Consider the following 21438-nt stretch of genomic DNA (forward strand, 5'->3'; position numbering starts at 1 on the left):
TGATGTAACAGGCTTCCAATTTTGTAGAAAATGGGATACCCGGCCTCCTACGGGTCGAACATGCTCCAAGGAGGGGATCTAGAACTGCTTCCCTGCAGAACCAGTGGTGGGGGAGGGGGGACAGGAGAGGAGGAGGAGGAGGAGGAAGAGACCTGTTGGCAAGCGGCCCCTCGCAGACGAGCTATTCCCTTCTCTCTGTACGACTTACACAGGGGGTTCTGCTGCTGCTGTTGACTGCCTCGAAATGGAGCAGCCTTCCAACATCCATGAAATCTCCTGTAACCAAAACCCCTATGCGGAGACTGTAGGCCTAAGGATCTAGCAGAAAACCCTGCTAGCCATAAAACATTGCAGAGCTGAGTCAGCCTTTGCCCCAAAGAGCCTGGAGCCATCAAAAGGAATATCCAGCAACGTGGCTTGAACATCCGGAGAAAATCCAGATCCTCTTAACCAGGCGTGCCTCATGGTTGCCACAAAAAGCCCATCACCCTGGCGACTGAATCCGCATCAAGACCCGACTGGATCACCTTGCTTGCTTATCAGTCAACACCTCCATAAAAATACATCAAACATCCTCAGGCAGCTTAGGAGCCACCTCCTTGGCTGTGTCCATCAAAGCATGGATATACCGTCCTAACAGGCACGTAGCATTAGTAGATTTCAAAGCCATGCTTGTCGATGAAAACACCTTCTTAGCTGACTGTTGCAACTTTTTGGAAACCCTATCCCCCGGGCTGGAGGGGAAGGAAGCTGCCAACTGTTTGGAAGAACATGAAGCTTGAACCACCAAACTTTCTGGTGAAGGATGAGAGATTAAAAATGCTAGATCTCACGGTGCAGCCTTATAACGTCTTACTTGGAAACTGCTGGGGCAGTCATTGGCTTCTGCCACACCTCCAAAATTGGCTCCGTCAGAGCTTCATTGAATGGGAGCAACGGCTCTATGACTGAAGAAGCAGAGTGCAAAACCTCAGTCAAAATGTTAGACCTGACTTCCGCAGGGGACAAATGCAGATTTAAAAGGTCAGCAGCCTTCCTTATAAATGTGTGAAGTGGATCCACCTCCTGAGAAGGCAGAGCCTTTGGAGAAGAGAGCTCCCACTCCGGAAGAGTGTCCAATCTGTCTTCCTGTAGACATTCAAAGTCATCCACAGACTCAAGCATTTCTCCCTCCTCAGCCTGCTCCTGCTGCTCCTGAGAATCCTCCTCTTCCAGAAGCCTCTGTGCCTTCCTCCTGGATCGCATCTTTGGAGTTGGCGGTGCCGGACGCTGGGCCGGGGACATCGGAGCCGACATTGATGTAGGTCGATGTAAGTCGAGGAGGCGCTGGCTCAGAGCCAGACGGGGCAGGAGAAGTGTCCATCCTTCTCTCCTGAGACGGAATCGGCGTCGAGAACCTCGGCGTCAGGAGAGGCCATTGCGGAGTCATTGACATGAAAGGCACGAATGGTGCCGGGCATAATGCTGGGGGACACCCACATTTTAGGAAAACGGTCCCATGAGGATGGGTTAGTCGCCCTGGCAAACATGCAAAACAGCGCATTAAGAAAATGCGATGGATCCGTACCTGGAACTGGAAAAGGTGGATACAGATCCAGAGCCTCCTGGTCTGGAACAGTCCGAGGCCATAATGCAGGTTCTGGCTGTGGTGCCGGAGACTCCGAAGCCGGAATTGGTGAAACTGGAGGTGCATGGAATGATTCCCTGGGTGCCAGAGAATCCCTGGGCGCCTGAGAATCCCTCGGCGCCGGAGTCACCTGCGGAGAAGGCGAGATGTTATCTTTCCCATGAAGCCGCTGGACTAGGGACGCCGACCTCGATGACTTGTCCTTTGAAAAACTATGCCTGGACCCATGACGCCGCTTCTTCTTGTGTTTTTTGGACGACCTCTAAGTGTGACGGGCCGGCAACTTTGACCTCGACTTGGTCCTCTTCCGGCCTCTCTTCTTCGTCCGGGCCATAAATAACTTTCCATTTCCTTAAGAGCCTACGGATTCATCCGACGATACGACGAGCATCCCACGACGTCACGATCCGACAGGCACTAAAGGCAATCTTCGTGGGGGGAACGTTATGGACATATGACCCCCACATTCCCTACAAGGTTTGAACCCTCACTTTTTTCAGCGTAGCCATCGCACTGCTACAAATACAGATCGTACTGTAACAATGTTACCCTACAAAGAAATGGAGTCTCGTAGAATAACTGCTACGCGCCAACAGCGCATAAAAAAGGGAACAAACATCAGCACGCAGATAAGGTCTTCTTATGGCTCCGATGACCTCATACGGAGTCGCAAGCGGAGCCGTGCTATTGTGACATCGCCGTCGATGTGGGAGAGCTATGAAAAAAGCTTCCATGGAATGCGGGCGCAAGGATAATTCAAAAGGTGAGGAATCCACAGGCAGATGTATCCATCAGTAGCTTCCTGTACATTAAGAAAGGGTAAAGGACACGCACATTACTCGTCTTTGATGTGTCTATAATCTGAAAGACCTTTCATAATACAATGATGAGTAGAGATCCCATTCCCCTCACCCGCCACAGCATCATTTTGAACAATGGCACCCCGTAATATAGGACAATAATCTTGTTAATCAAGTTGTTGTCTTTTCGAGTTACTATTTACAAATCGGACATGGCTTACACTCTTGTATTTGGGAAATCTACAGGGCATTTCAACACTGCTATTAAACTTCCAGCTTCTAGCCACGCTCAGCACAAAATTGGCTTACACCTATGAAGTGCTGCTGAGACTTCTGGGACATTATTTATATTAAACGGTCCCCTGTATATCAATCACACAGCGATATACTCAATTGGGTGAGAACCAAGGGCTTTTATAATTTGATCTGAAAGTGGGTCAAAACTGTAACCAAGTAGTTGACAATACATACAGATCTGGTGTACTAACCAAACACTTTGCGATTTATTTTTGGACGCGGTTTGGATACACTTTTATAACAGTTTTATGCTGGGCCTAGTTTATAAAAAGTGTCTTCATGCATGCTAATGCCACATGTAATGCTGCTGTATAGTAATTCAAATGCAAAACCTGAGCTGAAAGGGTTAAATGAGGGCATTAAAACAACATTTGAGTGCGCACAGATTTTAGTGAAACCATCAAACTAAGCCTGTGCTTCATGGTTTTGGCATACATAGCCAAATCAGGCACCCAAACACCACAACTTTTCCCCCACCCTCCACCCTGAGGACAATTCTGCAGTTTGCCTGTGCTGTCGATAGTTTCTGAAATTATGCTTCTAACCGCGACAGTTTGGTAATTGCAATGTCAATATCACGGTGGTTCGGCTGAAATTCTATTATGAACACTTGGAGCATGGCAGCACATATTCTAAGATAAATGACATTATCTTGTGAGGCGTAATTTAAGTCCTGGTGATAATCCTGTATATATCAACTGGAGCATTTATTTAAGAAATATTTTTTAGGAAAGTAGATATGATGATGTCGGTTATTGGCAGCTTAGTATTTTAGTCCATCTTCGTTACATTTACTTTCTTTGGCTGTATGAGATACATATTCATGTTTAATTTACACGATTTACCCCCATTCTCAGATGCATGGTTTCTGATGGTGTTTTACAAGCACAGTTCTGGGTTGCCCTCAATTATACATATGTTTATGTCGATCTCAATGATTGACGTACTTTGGCCTTATCTCCAACAACAAAATAAGGTTACAATATTTAAAGAAGATGCCCCTGGTGTGCTACCCACTAAATAGAGATCTTGGTATCTGCTATGTGAGAATATAGTTCAAAATGCATATTTGTATGTCAGGTTTTACTGGCTCATTGTGTGGCGTAGTGCCTTTGTATACTATGTTTTTCTTTTGAAATGTTTTCTATTGTCATGGTTTTAAGTAATCTATACAATAAACTTTTTGTATTACTACTACTAGTCGTGCATAATGACAGAGTGCTTTCCCAAACCTTAGTTATTCAAGCTATTGGGTCAGCCGCACAACACTAACTACATCTGGCAATGCTGCTAGATTTTGTCTACCATCTTTACGTGAGAACATGTATATTACATGCCTATTCTCTACACAGTTTGTGGTGCACTTACGACCGGCTGCAACAAAGATCCACAGACCTAAGGCACATATACCTCTCCTAGGGCTACTATAATTCAAGTCAGTGTGCCAATCTTTATTCTTTCTTTTCTATATTTCTAGACCATTTGAGGTGTCCTAGTTTTACATTTTGAAAACTTTACAGTTAATAACTGGTATGTGAAATAATGTACACTAAAATGTGGGTATCATATTCATAGCTTCATGGGCCAGATTATCCTAAAAATAAATGGAAATTCATCGACTTCAATATTAGCCCCTAAATCGAGACCTATAATGCACACATTATATAACAAATTGCACAATGCATATTTATTTACAGTACCCTTTTAAACAGAAGGTTCGATATCATGTCAAAATCATACACGCACATCAAAATGGCCTCAAACTTTGCAATACGAATATTTCGCCAGATTGGGCCATAAAATCCAGTACCACTGGCATAGGTATTGAAATACACCAAATCGTCATCTCCACATAATTAGGAGTAGGCATATCTTGCATAATTTGCTGTTGCAGAATTATGCCAACAGCCTACCGCTGCATTTAGCGGCATTTTCTTAGCGCAAAATGTACCCTCGCAAATAAAAGAAATTAGAGCTGAATGCAACAGATCAGGAACAGCTGCAGCCACTCTATACAAGTGCTCTTGCGTTAGACATTTTTCCTCAAACTTCTTTGAATTACACAGGCGGAAGTAATCACATAACATTCGGTAATTTCACAAGAGTAATGTGAAATTACTGCGGCTTAATTAAAATTTCACCCAGCATAATATATAATGACATTATTGCTCCAACAGTGGACACGTCAATCACACATTCCTTTGCCAGCTAGAGTAAACAATTCAAGGACAATGGGCAGCAGTCCTGTTCTTCCCTGCAATTTGGGACGCACTGAAATAGTATTGTAAGTGTGTATTAACACACTCTGGTTGTGTACCCTAAAATGGCAATTCTCCATAAAGTTTACTCGTTAACCAGGAGGTGCTGTAATCATGCATGCACCAATACCACCAAACAAAATACTTTATTTGCATCTAATATGGTCTTTATTGCCCTATGGTCAACCATCGAGCCGAGATGATGCAAATGATATTGCATTTATTACTAAGTCTGTTAGACAACTTTGCTTGGAAGGATGAGCTCAAAATAGTCCGAATAATTGCTCCCAAACTGACAGCTCCAAACTGTATTAAGCATGGGTGGCTTGAAAGAATCAGTGTTTCTTTGCTTGTGACTCCCGGAGCCCAATTTTTGCATCAGTACTGATAACTGACCCATTTATGTTGCAACCAATTCTCTCTCACCCCGACTACTACATAAATATTTATTCTTACATGCATTGCATTTTCAGATACCTGCTAAGAAAGAGACGATTGTGTGACTATTTCCTTTGCAACACCAATAAACAAACAACACACAAATTGATAACAATTGCCACAACCAGCACACCGGTTATAAAACATCAAAAAAGTACTCTTAGCTGTATTAAAATACTGCCTTTTTCCAAATTAATTTTCAGATCAAGGATGTCATAATTTTTTGCAGAAGAAACAGTGTTATATTCAGCTAAAGGTATAAAATCACTCAAAGTGCCGGGAGATAAAGCAGTGACAAGTCCATGGGTTTAACTTTGGTAATGTGTATGCTAGTTTTGTAAGACAGTGGGACCTAAGCATGCATACAGAGCAACAGCCATACAAATAAGCATGCACGCAATGGACCAAACAGGCCATTATGTCATGCTAGCTTTTCCATAGTAAGTTTCAGGCTAGAGTGATTCTTTCAGAGCAGGGTGGACTGTTATGACTCAAAACCATGGTGACCTGTTTGATCCAGACAGTCTTGTACAAAGGCATCTAGAGAACAGATGAGAGAGCCAAGCCATGTGCACAAACAGATGCAGATACAAGTACATACAGAAACAGTTCAAATACCAGATGCATATATGAATGTGTGGGTAGAAAGACGAATGAATACACAGTAGACTTGCAATCCAACAGATTTGGGAGCAAAGACGTACACAGACGGGGAAAACGGCTAATAGTAAACTCTATAAAACACATTAGAGGATTACAATATTGATATTTGTAATTTTTGCTATGCTGATTCCAAGGGACTGAATGGGGTTTTAAACTAATCCGTTGCTACTGGATAAATTACGAAAGAAGTTAGAAGGACAAAATAAAAAATAAGTAGCTTCACAATGTTATATTTGTTGTGACAAATTCTAAAAGTGAAACCATTCAAAAAATATTCGAAGGAAGACGGACATCGTAAGGAAAACAAAAAACAAAATTGCAAAAACAGGTAACACTTTCAGCTATCATTCCCAATCTGTACATGGCCGTGACAAAGACTTTCCTTAGATAACACAAAAATAGGATGGAAACAGCTTTACTTCCTAGTGGCTTGAGGAATCTCCATCTTATTGGTGCACAATCTAAATCCATTCATTACCCAGCCATCAAACACCATGCTTAAAACAGAACATACAAAATATAACTTTATTCTTCTGGTATCTGTAATAGATGATCAATTAATTGTGTTTACACCTAAGTTGAAGGGGTGAAAGGAAAAAAGGGGATTTCTCCAAGGACTGCCTCCCATTTCCAATACCAAAATTGTGAGTAACTTACTTCATTGACTGCACACATCCGGGCTATTGATCCAATATTATTAGTAATAGTCACTAAGGTGGCACGAGCTAGGTCTTCTTTGCTGACAGATTCTCGTTTGTCTTTGTAAATCATGTTCCCAAAACTGGAGGGAGAAGCAATTGAGATTTCATTAAATTAACAATTGCTCACAAATTAACAGTATTTATTAGTAAAGGGTTGCTGTAAAACATAAGTGCTATCTTTCCTCTAAAGTAAAAAAAAAAAAAGCTGTAAATCAGAAATGTTTGTTACGTGAGTAAAAGATAAATCAAATGCCTTACCATAGTGAAAATTGTAACTTAAGTATTTGGTGATACGGACATGGTATACCAATACTCATTCATAAATAATTTCAATGTTAGTGCAAGTAAAATTAATGGATGTCCACCCAAGTGAGAATCACACCAACGGCCAAGTACATCCCTTTATTAAAAGAATAGTAATTTCAAATAAATTAATAAGTAACCCTAGGTCTTCCTTACTCTTAAATCATATCAACTATAGGAGACCAAGGAGTCCTATAGAGGGTGAATGAGTATGTATGTTTTCCCTGTTTTAGAGCGGACATTTCCATTCAGTGACGTGGATAAAAGGTGACAGTGAGATGTGGAGAAAGAGAGGAAATACTCTCTCCACATTTTACCGTCACCTTTTATCAAAGCGGGTGTTCTCCAATGGATATGTGCATATCCACATCTTCAGCTTTGCACCCGTAATGAAATCACTATATGAAGGCATTAAATGGTTGTGGGTAGTTGACAACAATGGGAAACGTATTTTCTGCTACTTCAGGAAGGTGATGCAGCCATTAAGAGAGACTAGTAAAAACTATACAATTCAACTGGAGGCAGGTTCTTAATATCTTGGTTATGCAATGAATACCAATGCAGTTTTCTTGCAGTTTGATGGGATCTTTAACTAATAGTCCCTGGAAAAAGGAAAGAGTATTGTTCCTAAGGTACCCAACTTTCCTGCATTACATGAATCATCTATACCACTTCAACAGCTTGTAAATGCAGTTCCTTTCTCAACTACCACTGCATGCGGTTTTCCAATATTTTTCCATCAGATTCTTTCAGAGCAGTAAAAAAGGCACCTATATTTATAGGTTCATTGTTAAACTTAGTTATCATAAAGTTTCTGCGATCTTCCACTCTTGACTAAATTTGCTTCAGACTAGAGTTTGAAATGCCAGACAAGTCCAGCTAAAGGTATAGAAAGCTACATCGCACGACCAAGGTATGAGGATACATAAATGAAAGATATGTAGACTTAATCTTTCATGGTTGACAAACCATTGCCAGGTCGAAGCATGAGGATAGGTCAATCATTTCCCAAAAGGAGAACTAATGCCCCTTTCCATGCCTCACTTACCGACTGATTCGATATACTTTAAAAAAAAAAAGAAAAATACAACTGAAGACTGTGACTAAGAAGTCTTTTTTCCTACAATAGTCCCTCATGTTACAAACATTAATGCAACTCCTAAATATATTTAAGTCTCATCACTCAATGCCTATTTTACAAAATAGGAAACATTATAATCTGCCAATATCTGCTACAGAAAATGTGTCATGACAAAAAAGACTAAAGTAGAGTGTGCTTACCTTGATGCCACCGCCCACCCTGGCAATCCAAATCGCTCATAGTCTCCTCCATAGATATCTCGGACGAGCTTGTCAGCATGGGTACTTTCTCCAGCAGATGCCATTTCAAGAGCCTCCTCAAAACTTTCACATCCAGTAAGCAAACTAACCAACCCTAGAAACGTTCCTCCACCGAGGCTGAGACAGGATGAAAAGATAATTTAGCTCCCTGAATGTCTGGTTGCACTACACACAGCAATTTCTTTCAAATAATGATCAGAATGAAATAGCAATGTATAAAAGTCTAACTGTAAAACTATATATTGGGGCTTTAACTTCATAAAATCAGACCTAACCTAATCTGGGGAAACATTAAACCAATTTAAAAGTTGGTGAATATGCTTTAGACTTCTTTACCGCTGAAGTTTTAACAAGATTTGACTGCATCTGTATAGCACCAACTACCACAAGGGGTCTTTTGATGCCGATTGTATCAGTACCTAACTAAACAATCATGTGTTTAATTTCTGGCTCAAGACATGGAGCAATGACTATCCCCATATATACAGCAGACAGACCTTCCAAAGAACGTATCTGTAAGAGCTACCACTGTAACACATCAAATTAATTCAAACTTTTTCTTTTTACCTTTACAGAGTTGGAACGTAAGGGACAATCTTGGAAACAAGATATTGAGGAGTTGTCATTTAGACATTATAGTAAAAACACGGGATTGATAAGATACTTTCCTAAATGAACTGAACAGGACATTCAGATCATATGAAACACTCCGGGATCGAAATAAGATGCAGTACACACGTGTCGAGTTGAATTAAATTTGTTTGGTTACATAAAATCCTTGCAATGATATTCAACAATTAATGAAAAACAAGAAATGCACATCAATTTTAAAGAACGTCTTGCATCAATTATTTGTAGGGACTGTGGACAGATTTAAATAAGCACAGTAAATCTTTATCATCAACTGAAGCTCAAACAGATCAATAAAGTGCAAGCTAGATTCCAGAGTGTTAACCGCCCTTATAGACAGTAAAAAGTTAAGAAGCAAGGAGACCATAACGCCCACTGAGGCAGAAGAGCAAGGTACACATAGATTTAAAAGGATATAACATAATGCAACAAGATTTTATGGCAGCTGCAAACGGATTTGGGCGAGTATAATAAAACCCTCGGCATCGGCTAAATAGCAGGCAAGTTATTATAAGAGCTGTAGGCATGTTAAAATAGTTCTAGTAAAACCTACGTCATAGACTAAAGTGCAAACAATTCATTAACGTGAAAGCTGCGCAGATTAAAGCCCGTTTAACCATCCCTTTTCCCAATAAAAATTTAAGAAGACATAGCAAGCAGTCGAAGTGCAAACAGATCAGTAAAGTGCAAGTTGGGTGGGTTCTAGAGTGCCAGTAAAGTACATGCTGTGCAAATTGCTACTACGGTCGGACCACTAGCCATTAGTGAGGCCCATTAGTTAACATGATCACCCTTTGAGTTAGTCAGTGGGTTACGGCAGAATGAGACTTCAATCTACCAGTGTGGCATACAATATGTGCCTCTCATAAGCCGCATGCACATTAAAACTGCAACTACCCAACAGCAATTATAGTCCAGCCAAGTGCCTTCCCTGAGAGTTGATGGTAATTGGAGTGATAGCCACCAAACTGCCCCGTATTGCCATTTTCTTTTCCACCTTTGTGACAAATTTTACCAACCGGCAGTTCCGCTGCGGGTTCCCTGGAGCGAAGCAGGCCAGCACATCTAATCTAATCTGGGAAAATATTAAACCAATTTAAAATTTCCTCAATATGCTTCAGAATTCTTAACAATAGATGTTTTACCAAGATTTGATTGCATTTGCATTGCACCAACTACCCCAAAGGGTCTATTGATGCTGATTGTATCACTACCTAACGAACAATCATGTGTTTAGCTTCTGGCTCCATGCTTGGAGCAATGACCATCCTCATATATACAGCAGACAGACATTCCAAAGAACATATCTGTAAGAGCTACCCCTGCAAGACAAAATTAATTCAAACTTTTTCTTTTTACTATACAGAGTAGGAATGTAAGGAACAATCTTGGAAACAATATATTGAGGAGATTTCGTTTAGAAAGTATAGTGAAAATACAGGATTCACAAGATACTTTCCTAAATGAACTGACCGGACATTCTGATCATAGGATACACTCTGTGACCGAAAGAAGATGCAGTGCCTCGATCTGCACACAGTATGTGAGCAAATACGTATGACTACTTACTAAAAATTAGTCGGTTACATATAGAGCACACTTTTGCAGCTGCACTAAATGAAAAATAAAATACAGTGTAGAATGTAGCAGCATCTGAGCTGCACAGTGAGAGGTGATGTTGCTACCACTTAATCCCAACTGTTGACTTTCTTCTTCATTAGGAAGCACACCTCTTTTGCTCCAGACATACAAGATGTTGGACACATTTGCATCCCCACTCATACCTAGCATTCCATTAGTGTTTTCCTCTTGTCTTCCACAGATAAGAGATTGGGCAAGCAAGTTTTCATCCATAGAACTTCCACATTTCAGGATTTTCGTCAATGGGAATACCAACGTAATAAAGGAGAATGAAAAGATGGGAAAGAATTTTTTTATCAGAACGAGGAATAAGAGATTTCACAACAGATACCAACAAGCATGGGAAATGCAATAGGTCTTGCCTTTGTTTAAGTTAAAGCTATTTGCTATTGCTAATGATCTTGTATTTTAGCTATGTCTTATTGAGTGTATGTATGTGATATGTTGTGGCTTTATGTTGTTAGAATTGTAATTGTTAGCTGTGTAGTAGTTTAAAGCATAGCATTGGGAGGAGAAGAGTAGTGTTTAAAATTTGGGAAAGAGAGTGAGGAGAAGGATAGCATGAGGGTTAATGAAGCATAGTGAGGAGGAGAGTAGCATGATGCAGAAGAAAGGGGAGTGAGGAGAGCAGTATGAGGGAGAAGGAAGAAAGCGAGGAGGAGATTAGCATGATTTTGAAGGAAGGAAAGGAAGGGCATAAGGAAGGAGACAGGAGTAGAAGAGTAGCAGGAGTGATATGAAAGGAGTATGAGAAGTAGAAGAGTAGTGCAAGGTGGAAGGAAGGAAAGCTTATTGGATTGTTTTAGGCATAAGGAAGTAGATAGGTGTAGAAGAGCAGTGTGAGGGAGATTGTAGTAGAAGGAGGAGGGTAAGAGCAGTGTGATGCAGAAGGACTGAGAGTGATGATGGTAAGAGCAGTGTGAGGCACAAGGATGGAGAGTGTGGTGGAGAAGAGCAGTGTGTGGCAGAAGGATTGTGAGTGTGGATGAGAGTAGTATGAGGCATATGGATGTAGATTGATTCTTCCACTATGAACCTCTGCTCTTTATATGCGAACGTTGGGTAGATCATGGTCTGTGCCCAACTGTGGCTTAAAACCTGGCATCTGCATGCACAGGCCTGGAAAGCAGGAAGCGGCTCCAGTCCTGGCGTGCTGGTGCACCGGCCTGGCAAGAAAAGAACGTGAGGAGCAGATCGACCTACCTGCAGAGACAGTATTGCCAGCTGAAAGGAGCACCGCATCCCAACCGGCTGGTGCAGACAGCAGACTCCGAGAGGTGTCGTACTTTGCTCTTCGGAACCGCGTAGGGGACAGGGCCCTACCCCTGTCTATCTTGGTATTAGCGAACCGCAAATGGTAAATGCGGCACGTACGAGTGCTTTATGTGCCGTTCTAGCTACGAATGCACTGTGTACACGTTATTCTGCTCAACTACGCGGGTTCCATTTTGGAAGCAGTGGCCATCTTGTCATTGCCCTCACATAGGCTATGATGGAGTTAATACGGGCCTCACAGTACATGGGCTTTCCCTCTGACTTCTCTGTGACCTGGGCAGCTGGCTCTGCTGCCCCGGGTCAAACTGGTCTCACGAGCTCCCCTTCCTCTCTCTACCTGTGATTCGTATCAGGGCTTGACCCGTCATAAAACCCTTTCATTCTACACAATCCCCCGGCTAATCTTTTCCACACCTGCTTGTTCCTGCTTTATGACTTGTTTCCCAAAACAGGAGATGCTCATGTTTATTGGGGGGTCTATTTACTTCAAACATGGGATCTGAACCTTCCTGTGTAAATCATTGTGGGCTGGCCAACTGGAATGTGGGATGGTCATCATGACTCTGCTTTTTCGTTTGTAATGTATGCCTTTATATGACCATATCGTAAACCAAGGAATGTGTGCCTGGAGCATGATATTTTGTACTTAAGGAGAAGTCCGTTCCTATGATTTTCAGCAGTCTCCTGAGAACATACACGCTGTTGTACTTCTAGGATATCTGTCATTGGTCTGCAGCCAATAAACGATTCTTTGACTTCACCCAGAAGACTCTGTTTCTGTAGGTCCGGAACAGGGTGAAACCCCGAAGTCTTAGGGTGTGTGCCCCTGCACCGCTGGGTCTAAAATACCCAGTACTTCAGAGGCACAGCACTCCCAGAAGCCCCAAGAAAGGGCTGAAAGCCTGCAGCAACAAACCGCCGCCGCGCATTCCTGACAGAGCGACAGACAAAGCACCGCTCTGAAGTGCCCAGACACAAGTGTTTCTCTGCCCCTCTCCTTTCTCGCTCCTCACTGCTGCTACCCCCTACCAGTCTGGCGGCGAGAGACCGAAGGGGACCGTATATGCCGGACGCATTAAATCGCATCAGGGAACATTGTAGCAAATGTGAAATAAAATTGAAGGTAATGTAGCAAATAAGTAGTGGGAAAAAAGAGAATATTCTTTGACGACAACGTAAAAAGGTTACGGACTCTGGCTGCGCTGGGAGGGGTGACATTTCTGCTTACCTTCCTCATTAATATGCCCCTGCCACCGATACTTGGCTATGAATATATAGTATAGCGCTTCATGGACACCACAAGAAAGCGCTGATCGGGTACAATGAAAGGAGTGGTACCAGGACACTCGTTTTAGGGGTTTAGATAACAAGGAGGGGGGGGGGGGGGGGGAGTTAATAGGAAATATAATGAAAAGCAGGAATAAGTCAAAAGATGGCAGAATGGACGAGGCGTCAACCCCGGCATGGGACTCAGCCTTTCAGCGGCAGTCCATCCATGAGCGCCCCTCTGTTAATGGCCGGCAGGACTATGAGTTTTTGGCAGCGCATGTTTTAGGCGGGGGGCTCAAGCGAGGAGAGGCTCCCCGAGCGCACGTATACTCCGAGGCGTGGGTGGGGTGCTGAAGCGAGGAGAGGCTCCCTGAGTGGATGTGTGCTCATAACAAGGAGGGGGGAAGTTAACATGAAATGTAATGAAAAGCGGGAATAATGCAAAAGATGGCAGAATGGACGTGGCATCAACCCCGGAACGGGACTCGGCCTTTCAGCGGCAGTCCCTCCATAAGCGCCCTGCTGTTAATGGCCGGCAGGACTGAGTTTTTGGCAGCGTTCATTTTAGGCGGGGGGCTGAAGCGAGGAGAGGCTCCCTGAGCGGACGTGTGCTCCGAGGCGGGGGGCTGAAGCAAGGAAAGGCTGCCCGAGCGGCCATTACAAGCGGGCGGACGGCGCTGAAAATGGAAAGAAAAAAAGAGTGCTTACTGTCTTTTAAAGGAGAGCATGTAAAGCAGCCTGAAAATGATCCAGTCCGGGTGGGCGGGGCCCAAAGAGGACAGGGTGGCAACCAGGAGGGACTAAAAAACCTCCGGTACAATCATCACACTTCGTTCAGCATAATCAATGACGCACACCAATGAAAATTACGGGCGGAGTCGAAACACGACTTCTGAAAGTATATTGATTCCAAGAAGCCTTCGCGGTGCGAGCAACGCATGCGCGCTGCAACGCCAGGCAAGACCTAAAAATGATACACTACAAATGGTAGACGCAACGAAAGGATCTACTTTTGGTGGAGGGAGATGGTTTAAGGAGACTGTAACATAGGTTTAAAGCAGGCAGTACAGATTACGTGACTGGCCTAATACATGGGGGAAGAGGGGGTCCACAACTGGAGAGACAAAAGAAAGGGTCCAAGGTTGTATATCACATTATAGACCTAAACATATATGGGGCCAGAACCTGGATTCCCAATATACTCTCAGTGCAAGTGTGGATTTTCTATTACTAACTCGGCCGTAACAATATTTCAAGTGTCAATGTTATGGTCCCAATATTTGTGTAACTTGATATTTCTACCGCAATAATGTGGCAGATAACTCTCATAATAGTTGGAGGAAAGAGCAGGGTCACAGCGGAGGTAGAGAAAGAAAAAAAATACATTCAACAAATAGAAATGTCTTACAACATGCAGATGTAAAGAAAGTTCACAAACCGATAGAGGTAGAGAAAAAAGGTTACAGCGAATAGATGTAAAGAGGAGTCAGAACAGTTTGAGTGAAAAAGAGGGCTCACAACAGGTTAAGAGTTCAAACTTGCACAGAAAACCGGTAAAAAACCTGAAAGTGGCATCATTCAATAGGAAAGGTGTTACAGCAAGTACAGGTAAAGTAAGATCACATTAACAGGGTGACAGAAAGGTTTTGTGGGACTACAATCTGGACTGCTGAGGAAGGTGCCTTAACATGAGGAATTAGGAAAAAAATAGAAGAATAAATTTGGTCTGCAAGCGGTAGCAAGAGGGACCCATACAGTGGTCGGGAAAAAGAACACATCAGTTGCAGTAAGAGAGTCAACAACAAACCCAAAGAGAATCAACAATTTTGGAGCAATAGGTGGAGTATAGAAGAAGAAAAAAATGAGGGGGTTGTTACTGTAAATTCTTAACAAATAAGAAAAATACAGTTTGTGCAAAAGTCTGAAACAGTAAGACAACTCTTCTTTTCAGAGCTATTAAAAATGCCAAGCGAAGCAAATGTTAACTTTGTCAGTTAACTTCAATTGTTCCTTTAAACCCAAGTTCATCAACAAAGCTGACTTCAAGGTAGATTTTAGAGGAACAGCTAACAGCATTCTTGAACCCCACCTGACTGATGTAACAACTGGAAAATTTAGGATCTAAAAATGTACAACAAGCATTGCTAAAGACAATAAGTTTCACATTTGTGACCTATTAGCTTTGCCAATGATTTCTAGACAAGTTGCCCAGCATCCGTGATGCTTGGGTAAAATTTACAACACAAATAAAAAACGTAAAGTCTTGGATGAGGTAGCCCACATCATTTTTTATGCAAGTGCACCACACATGCACACACCTCTTTTCAATTACCAATCCAAGTTTGATCAGTAACTAAAAAAGAAAATGACATGGGGAGTAGAAGCAGCAGGAGGGATGCTTGAGGAACAGCAAAGCTACACGGAGGAGGGTAGGGGTGAACGGCAAAACACAGAAGGGAACAGAAAAGCAATAGGCAGAGAGGGCTGAAGGGGACACAAAAGCAATAGAGAGGTAGGGAGAAAGAAACAAGGATGGTACGGGTCAGGGTAAGCAATAGGGAGAAGCACATTGGCGAGCACAAGGGAGAGGAGGGTGGGGAGAAGCAGTCCGGAACAGAGAAAAATGTAGTGCAAGGGGAGAGAACTACACGCACACTTGAATGGAGTTCTTCATATAAAAGAAAAAAGTAGTGATTGAAAAGCAAGCAGTAGAATCAGCGATGCCAGCCAATCAAAGAGATTGTAAAGAGATAATGCTCCATGGGAGGCACAAATACACAAGATTAACAAGTTAGGACCCGAATAAGTAGCAGGCAAATAAGAATGACCAGGAAAGGCAACCAGTGGTAATCAACGGACAGGTAAACCACAACATCCCTTGCAAACAACAGTGCACATGCAGTCTCCTGGGCTCAATCAAAAAAGCAAAGCGTTGGGTAAACCCGTTAGTACTACTGTGTGGTACCAACAGTTTTTACAGAGAAACAGATGTGCATGAAATTTTGGTTTACACAAGAACCTGGTAATGTCTTCAGTTAAGTGGCATACCAGAAACACTTTGACAGACCACTGTGCTACAAAACTAGCATGATGACCCTTTGCACTACCCGGACTTTCAGCACCATATTTTACTGAGATGCTGAAAAGGCTTTAAAAGCCTCCCGGTCAGTTTGACCTACAACGGTGGTTACTGGAAAAGGCATCATTAGCAACTAGTGCTTGCTGAGGTATGGCTCTGGTTTGCTTGCTTTACTTGGATTAAAATACCTACCTCTAATTTATGGACATGTGCGCAACAACGGGCAGGCAACTTACCATACATTAAAAAATGCAGCAGGCATTATGGTCTGATAAACAGTGTAGAGATGCATTGTTCACGCATTACCTTCCTCTGACCTATGGGGATAGGAAATGAGACCTCAACAAATGTCATAACTAAACTCCCACAGCGCTGGTGCTATGCCTCACCCTCCAAGATCGCAGTTCAAGGATCATATCACAGGAAGTGTTGAAAGATACCTGTGACTTTATCAACAGCCATAACATAATTCCTCAAATTCAGTATCAGAGAGGACATTCAGTCATGCCATAACATGTGCAATGATTATTTTTTAATTGCACACCAACAGCTACATTTTTGTACGTACACTTTAGGAACAACAGAGTTAACGGATACAGTAGGAAAGCCATTTGTTGGGCTACATCCTTCAAGTCCAAGTGGGCAATCTTTCTATCAGCATTAGAAGTAATCAAGAATGAAGAATGAACGGTAGAAAAAAATGTAATTTGGTTGTCCTGGTCATTTCTCATTGGTGTTAGACAGGACAATGCACCACCTTTTAGTTTCGGCAGCTTGGTCGCAGCTCACCCCATAGGTGGTTACCAATTAACCCAACACTCACATTCTTTGGGACCCAAAAGAGCACTCATAACAGAACTCATATATACCATCCACCAATCAACAAACACATGGTTTCATTTTTAATGAGTATAAGCCAGTGGTTCTTAACCTGGCAGCTGCAGACCCCAATGGTTCAAGATGCTTACTCGGGGATTCCATTACTGCTTATGAAATTAAATATTAGCAGAATAATATAGTACAAATATGTACAACAGCACAATGTAAAACTGAACATTTTAAAAACGCTGTGTAAATGAAAAGGAATTTGAAATTGAAGACTAAAAATTAAGCTGGAATCCTTAGCTTGATTTGTGGGAGAGGTACAACCACATTAAACAGAATCCAGCATGGACCACCGATGGCGTCAATTGAAGCATTGGCATATACTGACAAAAAAACCACAACACACTCGACAAAGATCTGCTAGAGTATAACACTGCTTTGTCTTTTAGAACTAAAATCGAATTTTGAACAGCTCCAACTTTCCTAATAAAATTTAGATATTTATATTTTTTTGTTTGCAAAATAAATATTTCATAATATGCATATTTGTTTGTTGTATGCTTGTTTATGTATTGTTTTGAGGTTCACATTAACAAGTTACTTACCTTCGGTAACACAATGTCTGGTGAACACTATCCAACTAAAGATTTCTCACTTTCAGAATATCCTCCGGTGTCAGCCTGGATCGGGAACAACATAACAGCAATGCTCATGCACGCCGATAGGTGGCACCATGAGGTTCCATGTGGACTTCATCCCACCCTGCAAGTCACAATGGAGCGGCATAGAACTACTATCCCTGCATGTCCACATCAGTTTCTCTCAACTCTGTCCGCACTCTCAGACACAGAGTCCAAAAATAATCAAAGGTTCCAGTATGCATATCATCAATGTGGGACTTTTTCAGGTGGGAAAGAGACCATTCCACAAAACGGAGATGAGCAAGGGCGGTAAAGGATCTGTGGTTAGACAGAGTATCCTTCAGGAAAAGAGTTACCATAGGGATGTAACTGGCATTTTTGGTGGATACCTCTAATCACAAATCCCTCACCTTTAGAACAAATACTAAAGCAGTACCTCTCCAAATGGTGGATCTATCCAAAAGGCTTTTATCAAAAGGTCCTGCATGACTGAACAGGTGAAATGACCTTCCTGTCCTAGATGTCAAGGCAGTAGTGCTTCGTGAATGTGTGCACTGATGTCCAGGTTGCAGTCTGGCAGATGTCAAGGACAGACACTCCGTGCGCCAGTGAGATGGAAGCAAAGGACCTTTTGGAATGTGTCCTTAACCTCTAGGGAGACTGCTTCTTGCCAATGCATAGCAGATCTTGATGCATATCCGCCTTGAAAAATGCATTTTCTGTCCTGCTTTTCCTTTCTTTGCCCCCAGAGAATTGCACAAAGAGCGGATTGTCCATCTACGGTCTTTGGTTCAATTAACGTAAAAGCTTGAAGCTCTTTTGAGGTGGTGCGGTAAAGCAAAGAACATGGGGAGAGTGATGGACTGCGGATGTGAAGAGCAAGCACGACATTTGGCAAAAAGGCTGCCCTAGTCCTCAACACCACTTTGTCTGGGGAAAAAGATGGTGTACGACAACTGCATTAACAGAGTTTTGAGTTTGCTCACTCCACAAACCAAAGTCACTGCAACCAGAAACACAGTCTTTAGAGTCAGGAGTCATAGAGGACAGCTGTGCATTTGTTCGAATGGCATGCACATTATGGCCAAATTAGGATCCCACTATTGCTTCACAAAAGGTTTGAGGAAATAAATTAGTCAAACCTTTTAGAAATCTCATCACAATAGACTATTTGAACAAGGATGGTTGGTCCTATAAATGTAAATTGCCAAAAGGTTTGACATGTAACCGTGTACAGTACCCAATTTAAGTCCTTGCTGGGCAAGAGATCAAACAAACAATTGGGCATTCCATAGTTTAGCTTGCAATGAATCAGAACTGCAGGTGCAACACCGTCTGAGTGCCTGGAGTAGACAGACCTAGTATGAGGGCACTTGGCAGGAGGATGACATCCACAATTTCGGGAAGACTGACTGCAGTAAACTGCAGCACCTCAATCACGGCACAAGGAGGTGCTGTTTGTGCAGGTGTGTGAGCAGTACTCTGCCTTGCTGCAGCAACAGGAGGTCCTCCCGAAGTGGTAGCCTGATCGGAGGACAGATGCACATGCCTGTGTATCTCACTCTCCTTGCTTAATCCGGAGCCACTAGGATTAATTTGGCCCGGTTGTTCCTGATCTTCTTCAGAGCTCGGGCAGGAGATACAGTGGCGGTAACGCATAGAAGAGTCCCAAGGTTAACTATCCAGAATGATCTCTGAGAGAGCCTTCGTGGGAACTCCAGCGAGCAAAAGTGTTGGCAATGCACATTCCCAACAATGGTGAATAGATCTAACCAGTGTTCCCACCATTGCTGAAAGATGCCCTGTGCTACCTCGGACATAACTGCCATTTCGTGATCTGCAAGGAGCAGCCAGGTGTTCAGAAATCCCACCAGGTGGAACACGACCAAGGCGAAGCCAACTACATAGATGACATGCCTCCTGGCATAGTTTATGAGTAGAATGCAGGATACCAAGAGGCCTCAGAACCACTCCTAAAGACACCCAGGGCCGAGGCTGAACCATCAGGATCATAGCCCAAATTTCCTGTACTCGTTGTGGTGGAGGGAAGGTCCGAAATTGCAACGCGTACAGGATGGCTCTAATGAAACGTATCCTCTGCATAAGTCAGGTGCGACTTTGCCACATTGATAGTAAACCCTAGAAAGTCCGAAGGTTTGCTTTCATCTGGAGGTGGTCTACGACTGACTGCAATGAGCACACCTTCAACAGTCAGCTGTTGAGGTAGGGGAAAAGTGAAATTGCTAACTTCCATGTCCTGAAACCACCACCAATACTGTGTGTATACTAATGGGGCACTGTTAGGCCGAAATGAAAAATGCTCCTGGTTCAAATTGAACCATAAGTAGCATCTGTGAGATTGCAGGACGGGTACATGAAAGTAGGTGTTCTGCAGGTCCAAAGCCACCAATGAGTCACCTGGATCCAGGGTAGACTCCTAAAATAGGTCAACACGAGGAAATAGTAAGTGTAACAGTCTCTGTTACTGCGGCCAGGACCCTCTCCACTGGCCAAAACGGCCTGCACTTCTTGGAGCAAGATGAACAGGTGCTGCTCTGAAACATGCCGATTGGAGTGGGAGGTGTTTCAGTTCTACAAGGAACGGCAAGAAGTACCGTACGGCAGGACTCACCTGCTGGATATTATTCTTTGCCACCAATGAAGGAAACGTCTGATCCATCCTCCCCCAGGGTGGTTGTGTGTGCTGAGGCAAACTAAAGCAGCTTTGAGGCTGATGCCACAGATGCAGGGGACTGGGAAGTGTACTGCCCATCATGGACTGGGACCGGTCTGCTTGATCCCAAAACCTGACCCCCAAAGGACTGAGGTGTCTGCTGCAGCAGCAGCGTGTCTACATTTGCGGTACGACAATCCTCGGATTAGCCTCAATAGGGGATAGGGCACTGTCTCGCAGGGATTGGACAGCTTAAGGAATGTGCTGTGGCCTGGCTTTTTCAATTGTGCCAATGCTGAATCAGTGTTCTTGCCAAACAGGGGAGACCCAGAATACAGCACATCCATTAAAGAGGCCTGCTCATCCCCTTAGAAGCCTGTGGATCTCATCCAAGCCTGCTGCTGAAGCACCACACTAGTACCAACTGCTTTGCCCAAGCAGTCAGTAGTGTCTAACCAAGACCGGATAAAGTACTTTGCAGCATCCTGAACATTTGAGCCAGGGTAGCCTTAAATTCCTTGGCGATTGCCAGCAATCCAACCATGCCGCATAGAGCAAGAGTGTAACACTCCAGCAAGCAGCCGGCCTTGACTGACTGGAGGGTCTGAGTAGCCGAGGAAAACATCCGCTTCCCGAAATGCTTCAGTGCGTTTTGACTCTGTGGGGAAAGAATGGGGATGCACCCTACTTGTGCAAACTGGAAACACCAAACTTTCTGGTATGGGGTGCAGTGTCAAAAAAACACACCAAAAAAACAAAACAGGATTACCTGTTGCCTGATTGCGGCGTTCGTCAGTCAGGGCTTCATTTAATGGAAGGAAGAGTTCCGATAAAGTCAGTCCCAGTTGCAAAACTTCTGTTAGTACACTAGTTTTGACTTCCATAGTTGGCAGTTTTAAATCCAATACCTCTGCTGTATGTCTCATTATACCGGCAAATGAGACGCTTTTTTCTGCGGATGGCCAAGGGAGAGAAC

The 21438-nt window shown here is 43.1% G+C and overlaps 1 protein-coding gene across 1 annotated transcript in view; it reads right to left on the reverse strand.

Moving 5' to 3' along the window:
* PANK3 (pantothenate kinase 3) overlaps window positions 1-21438 on the reverse strand; it is a 103301-nt gene that overhangs the window by 21191 nt on the left and 60672 nt on the right. The window contains exons 4-5 of the mRNA XM_085617847.1: window positions 8369-8545; window positions 6741-6864 (exon numbers count right to left, since the gene is read on the reverse strand). Coding sequence (XP_085473973.1) covers window positions 6741-6864; window positions 8369-8545 — 301 coding nt within the window. The remainder of the gene's footprint in view (window positions 1-6740; window positions 6865-8368; window positions 8546-21438) is intronic.

The sequence above is a fragment of the Triturus cristatus genome, chromosome 7, assembly GCF_964204655.1.
Source record: "Triturus cristatus chromosome 7, aTriCri1.1, whole genome shotgun sequence".
Lineage (NCBI taxonomy): Eukaryota > Metazoa > Chordata > Amphibia > Caudata > Salamandridae > Triturus > Triturus cristatus.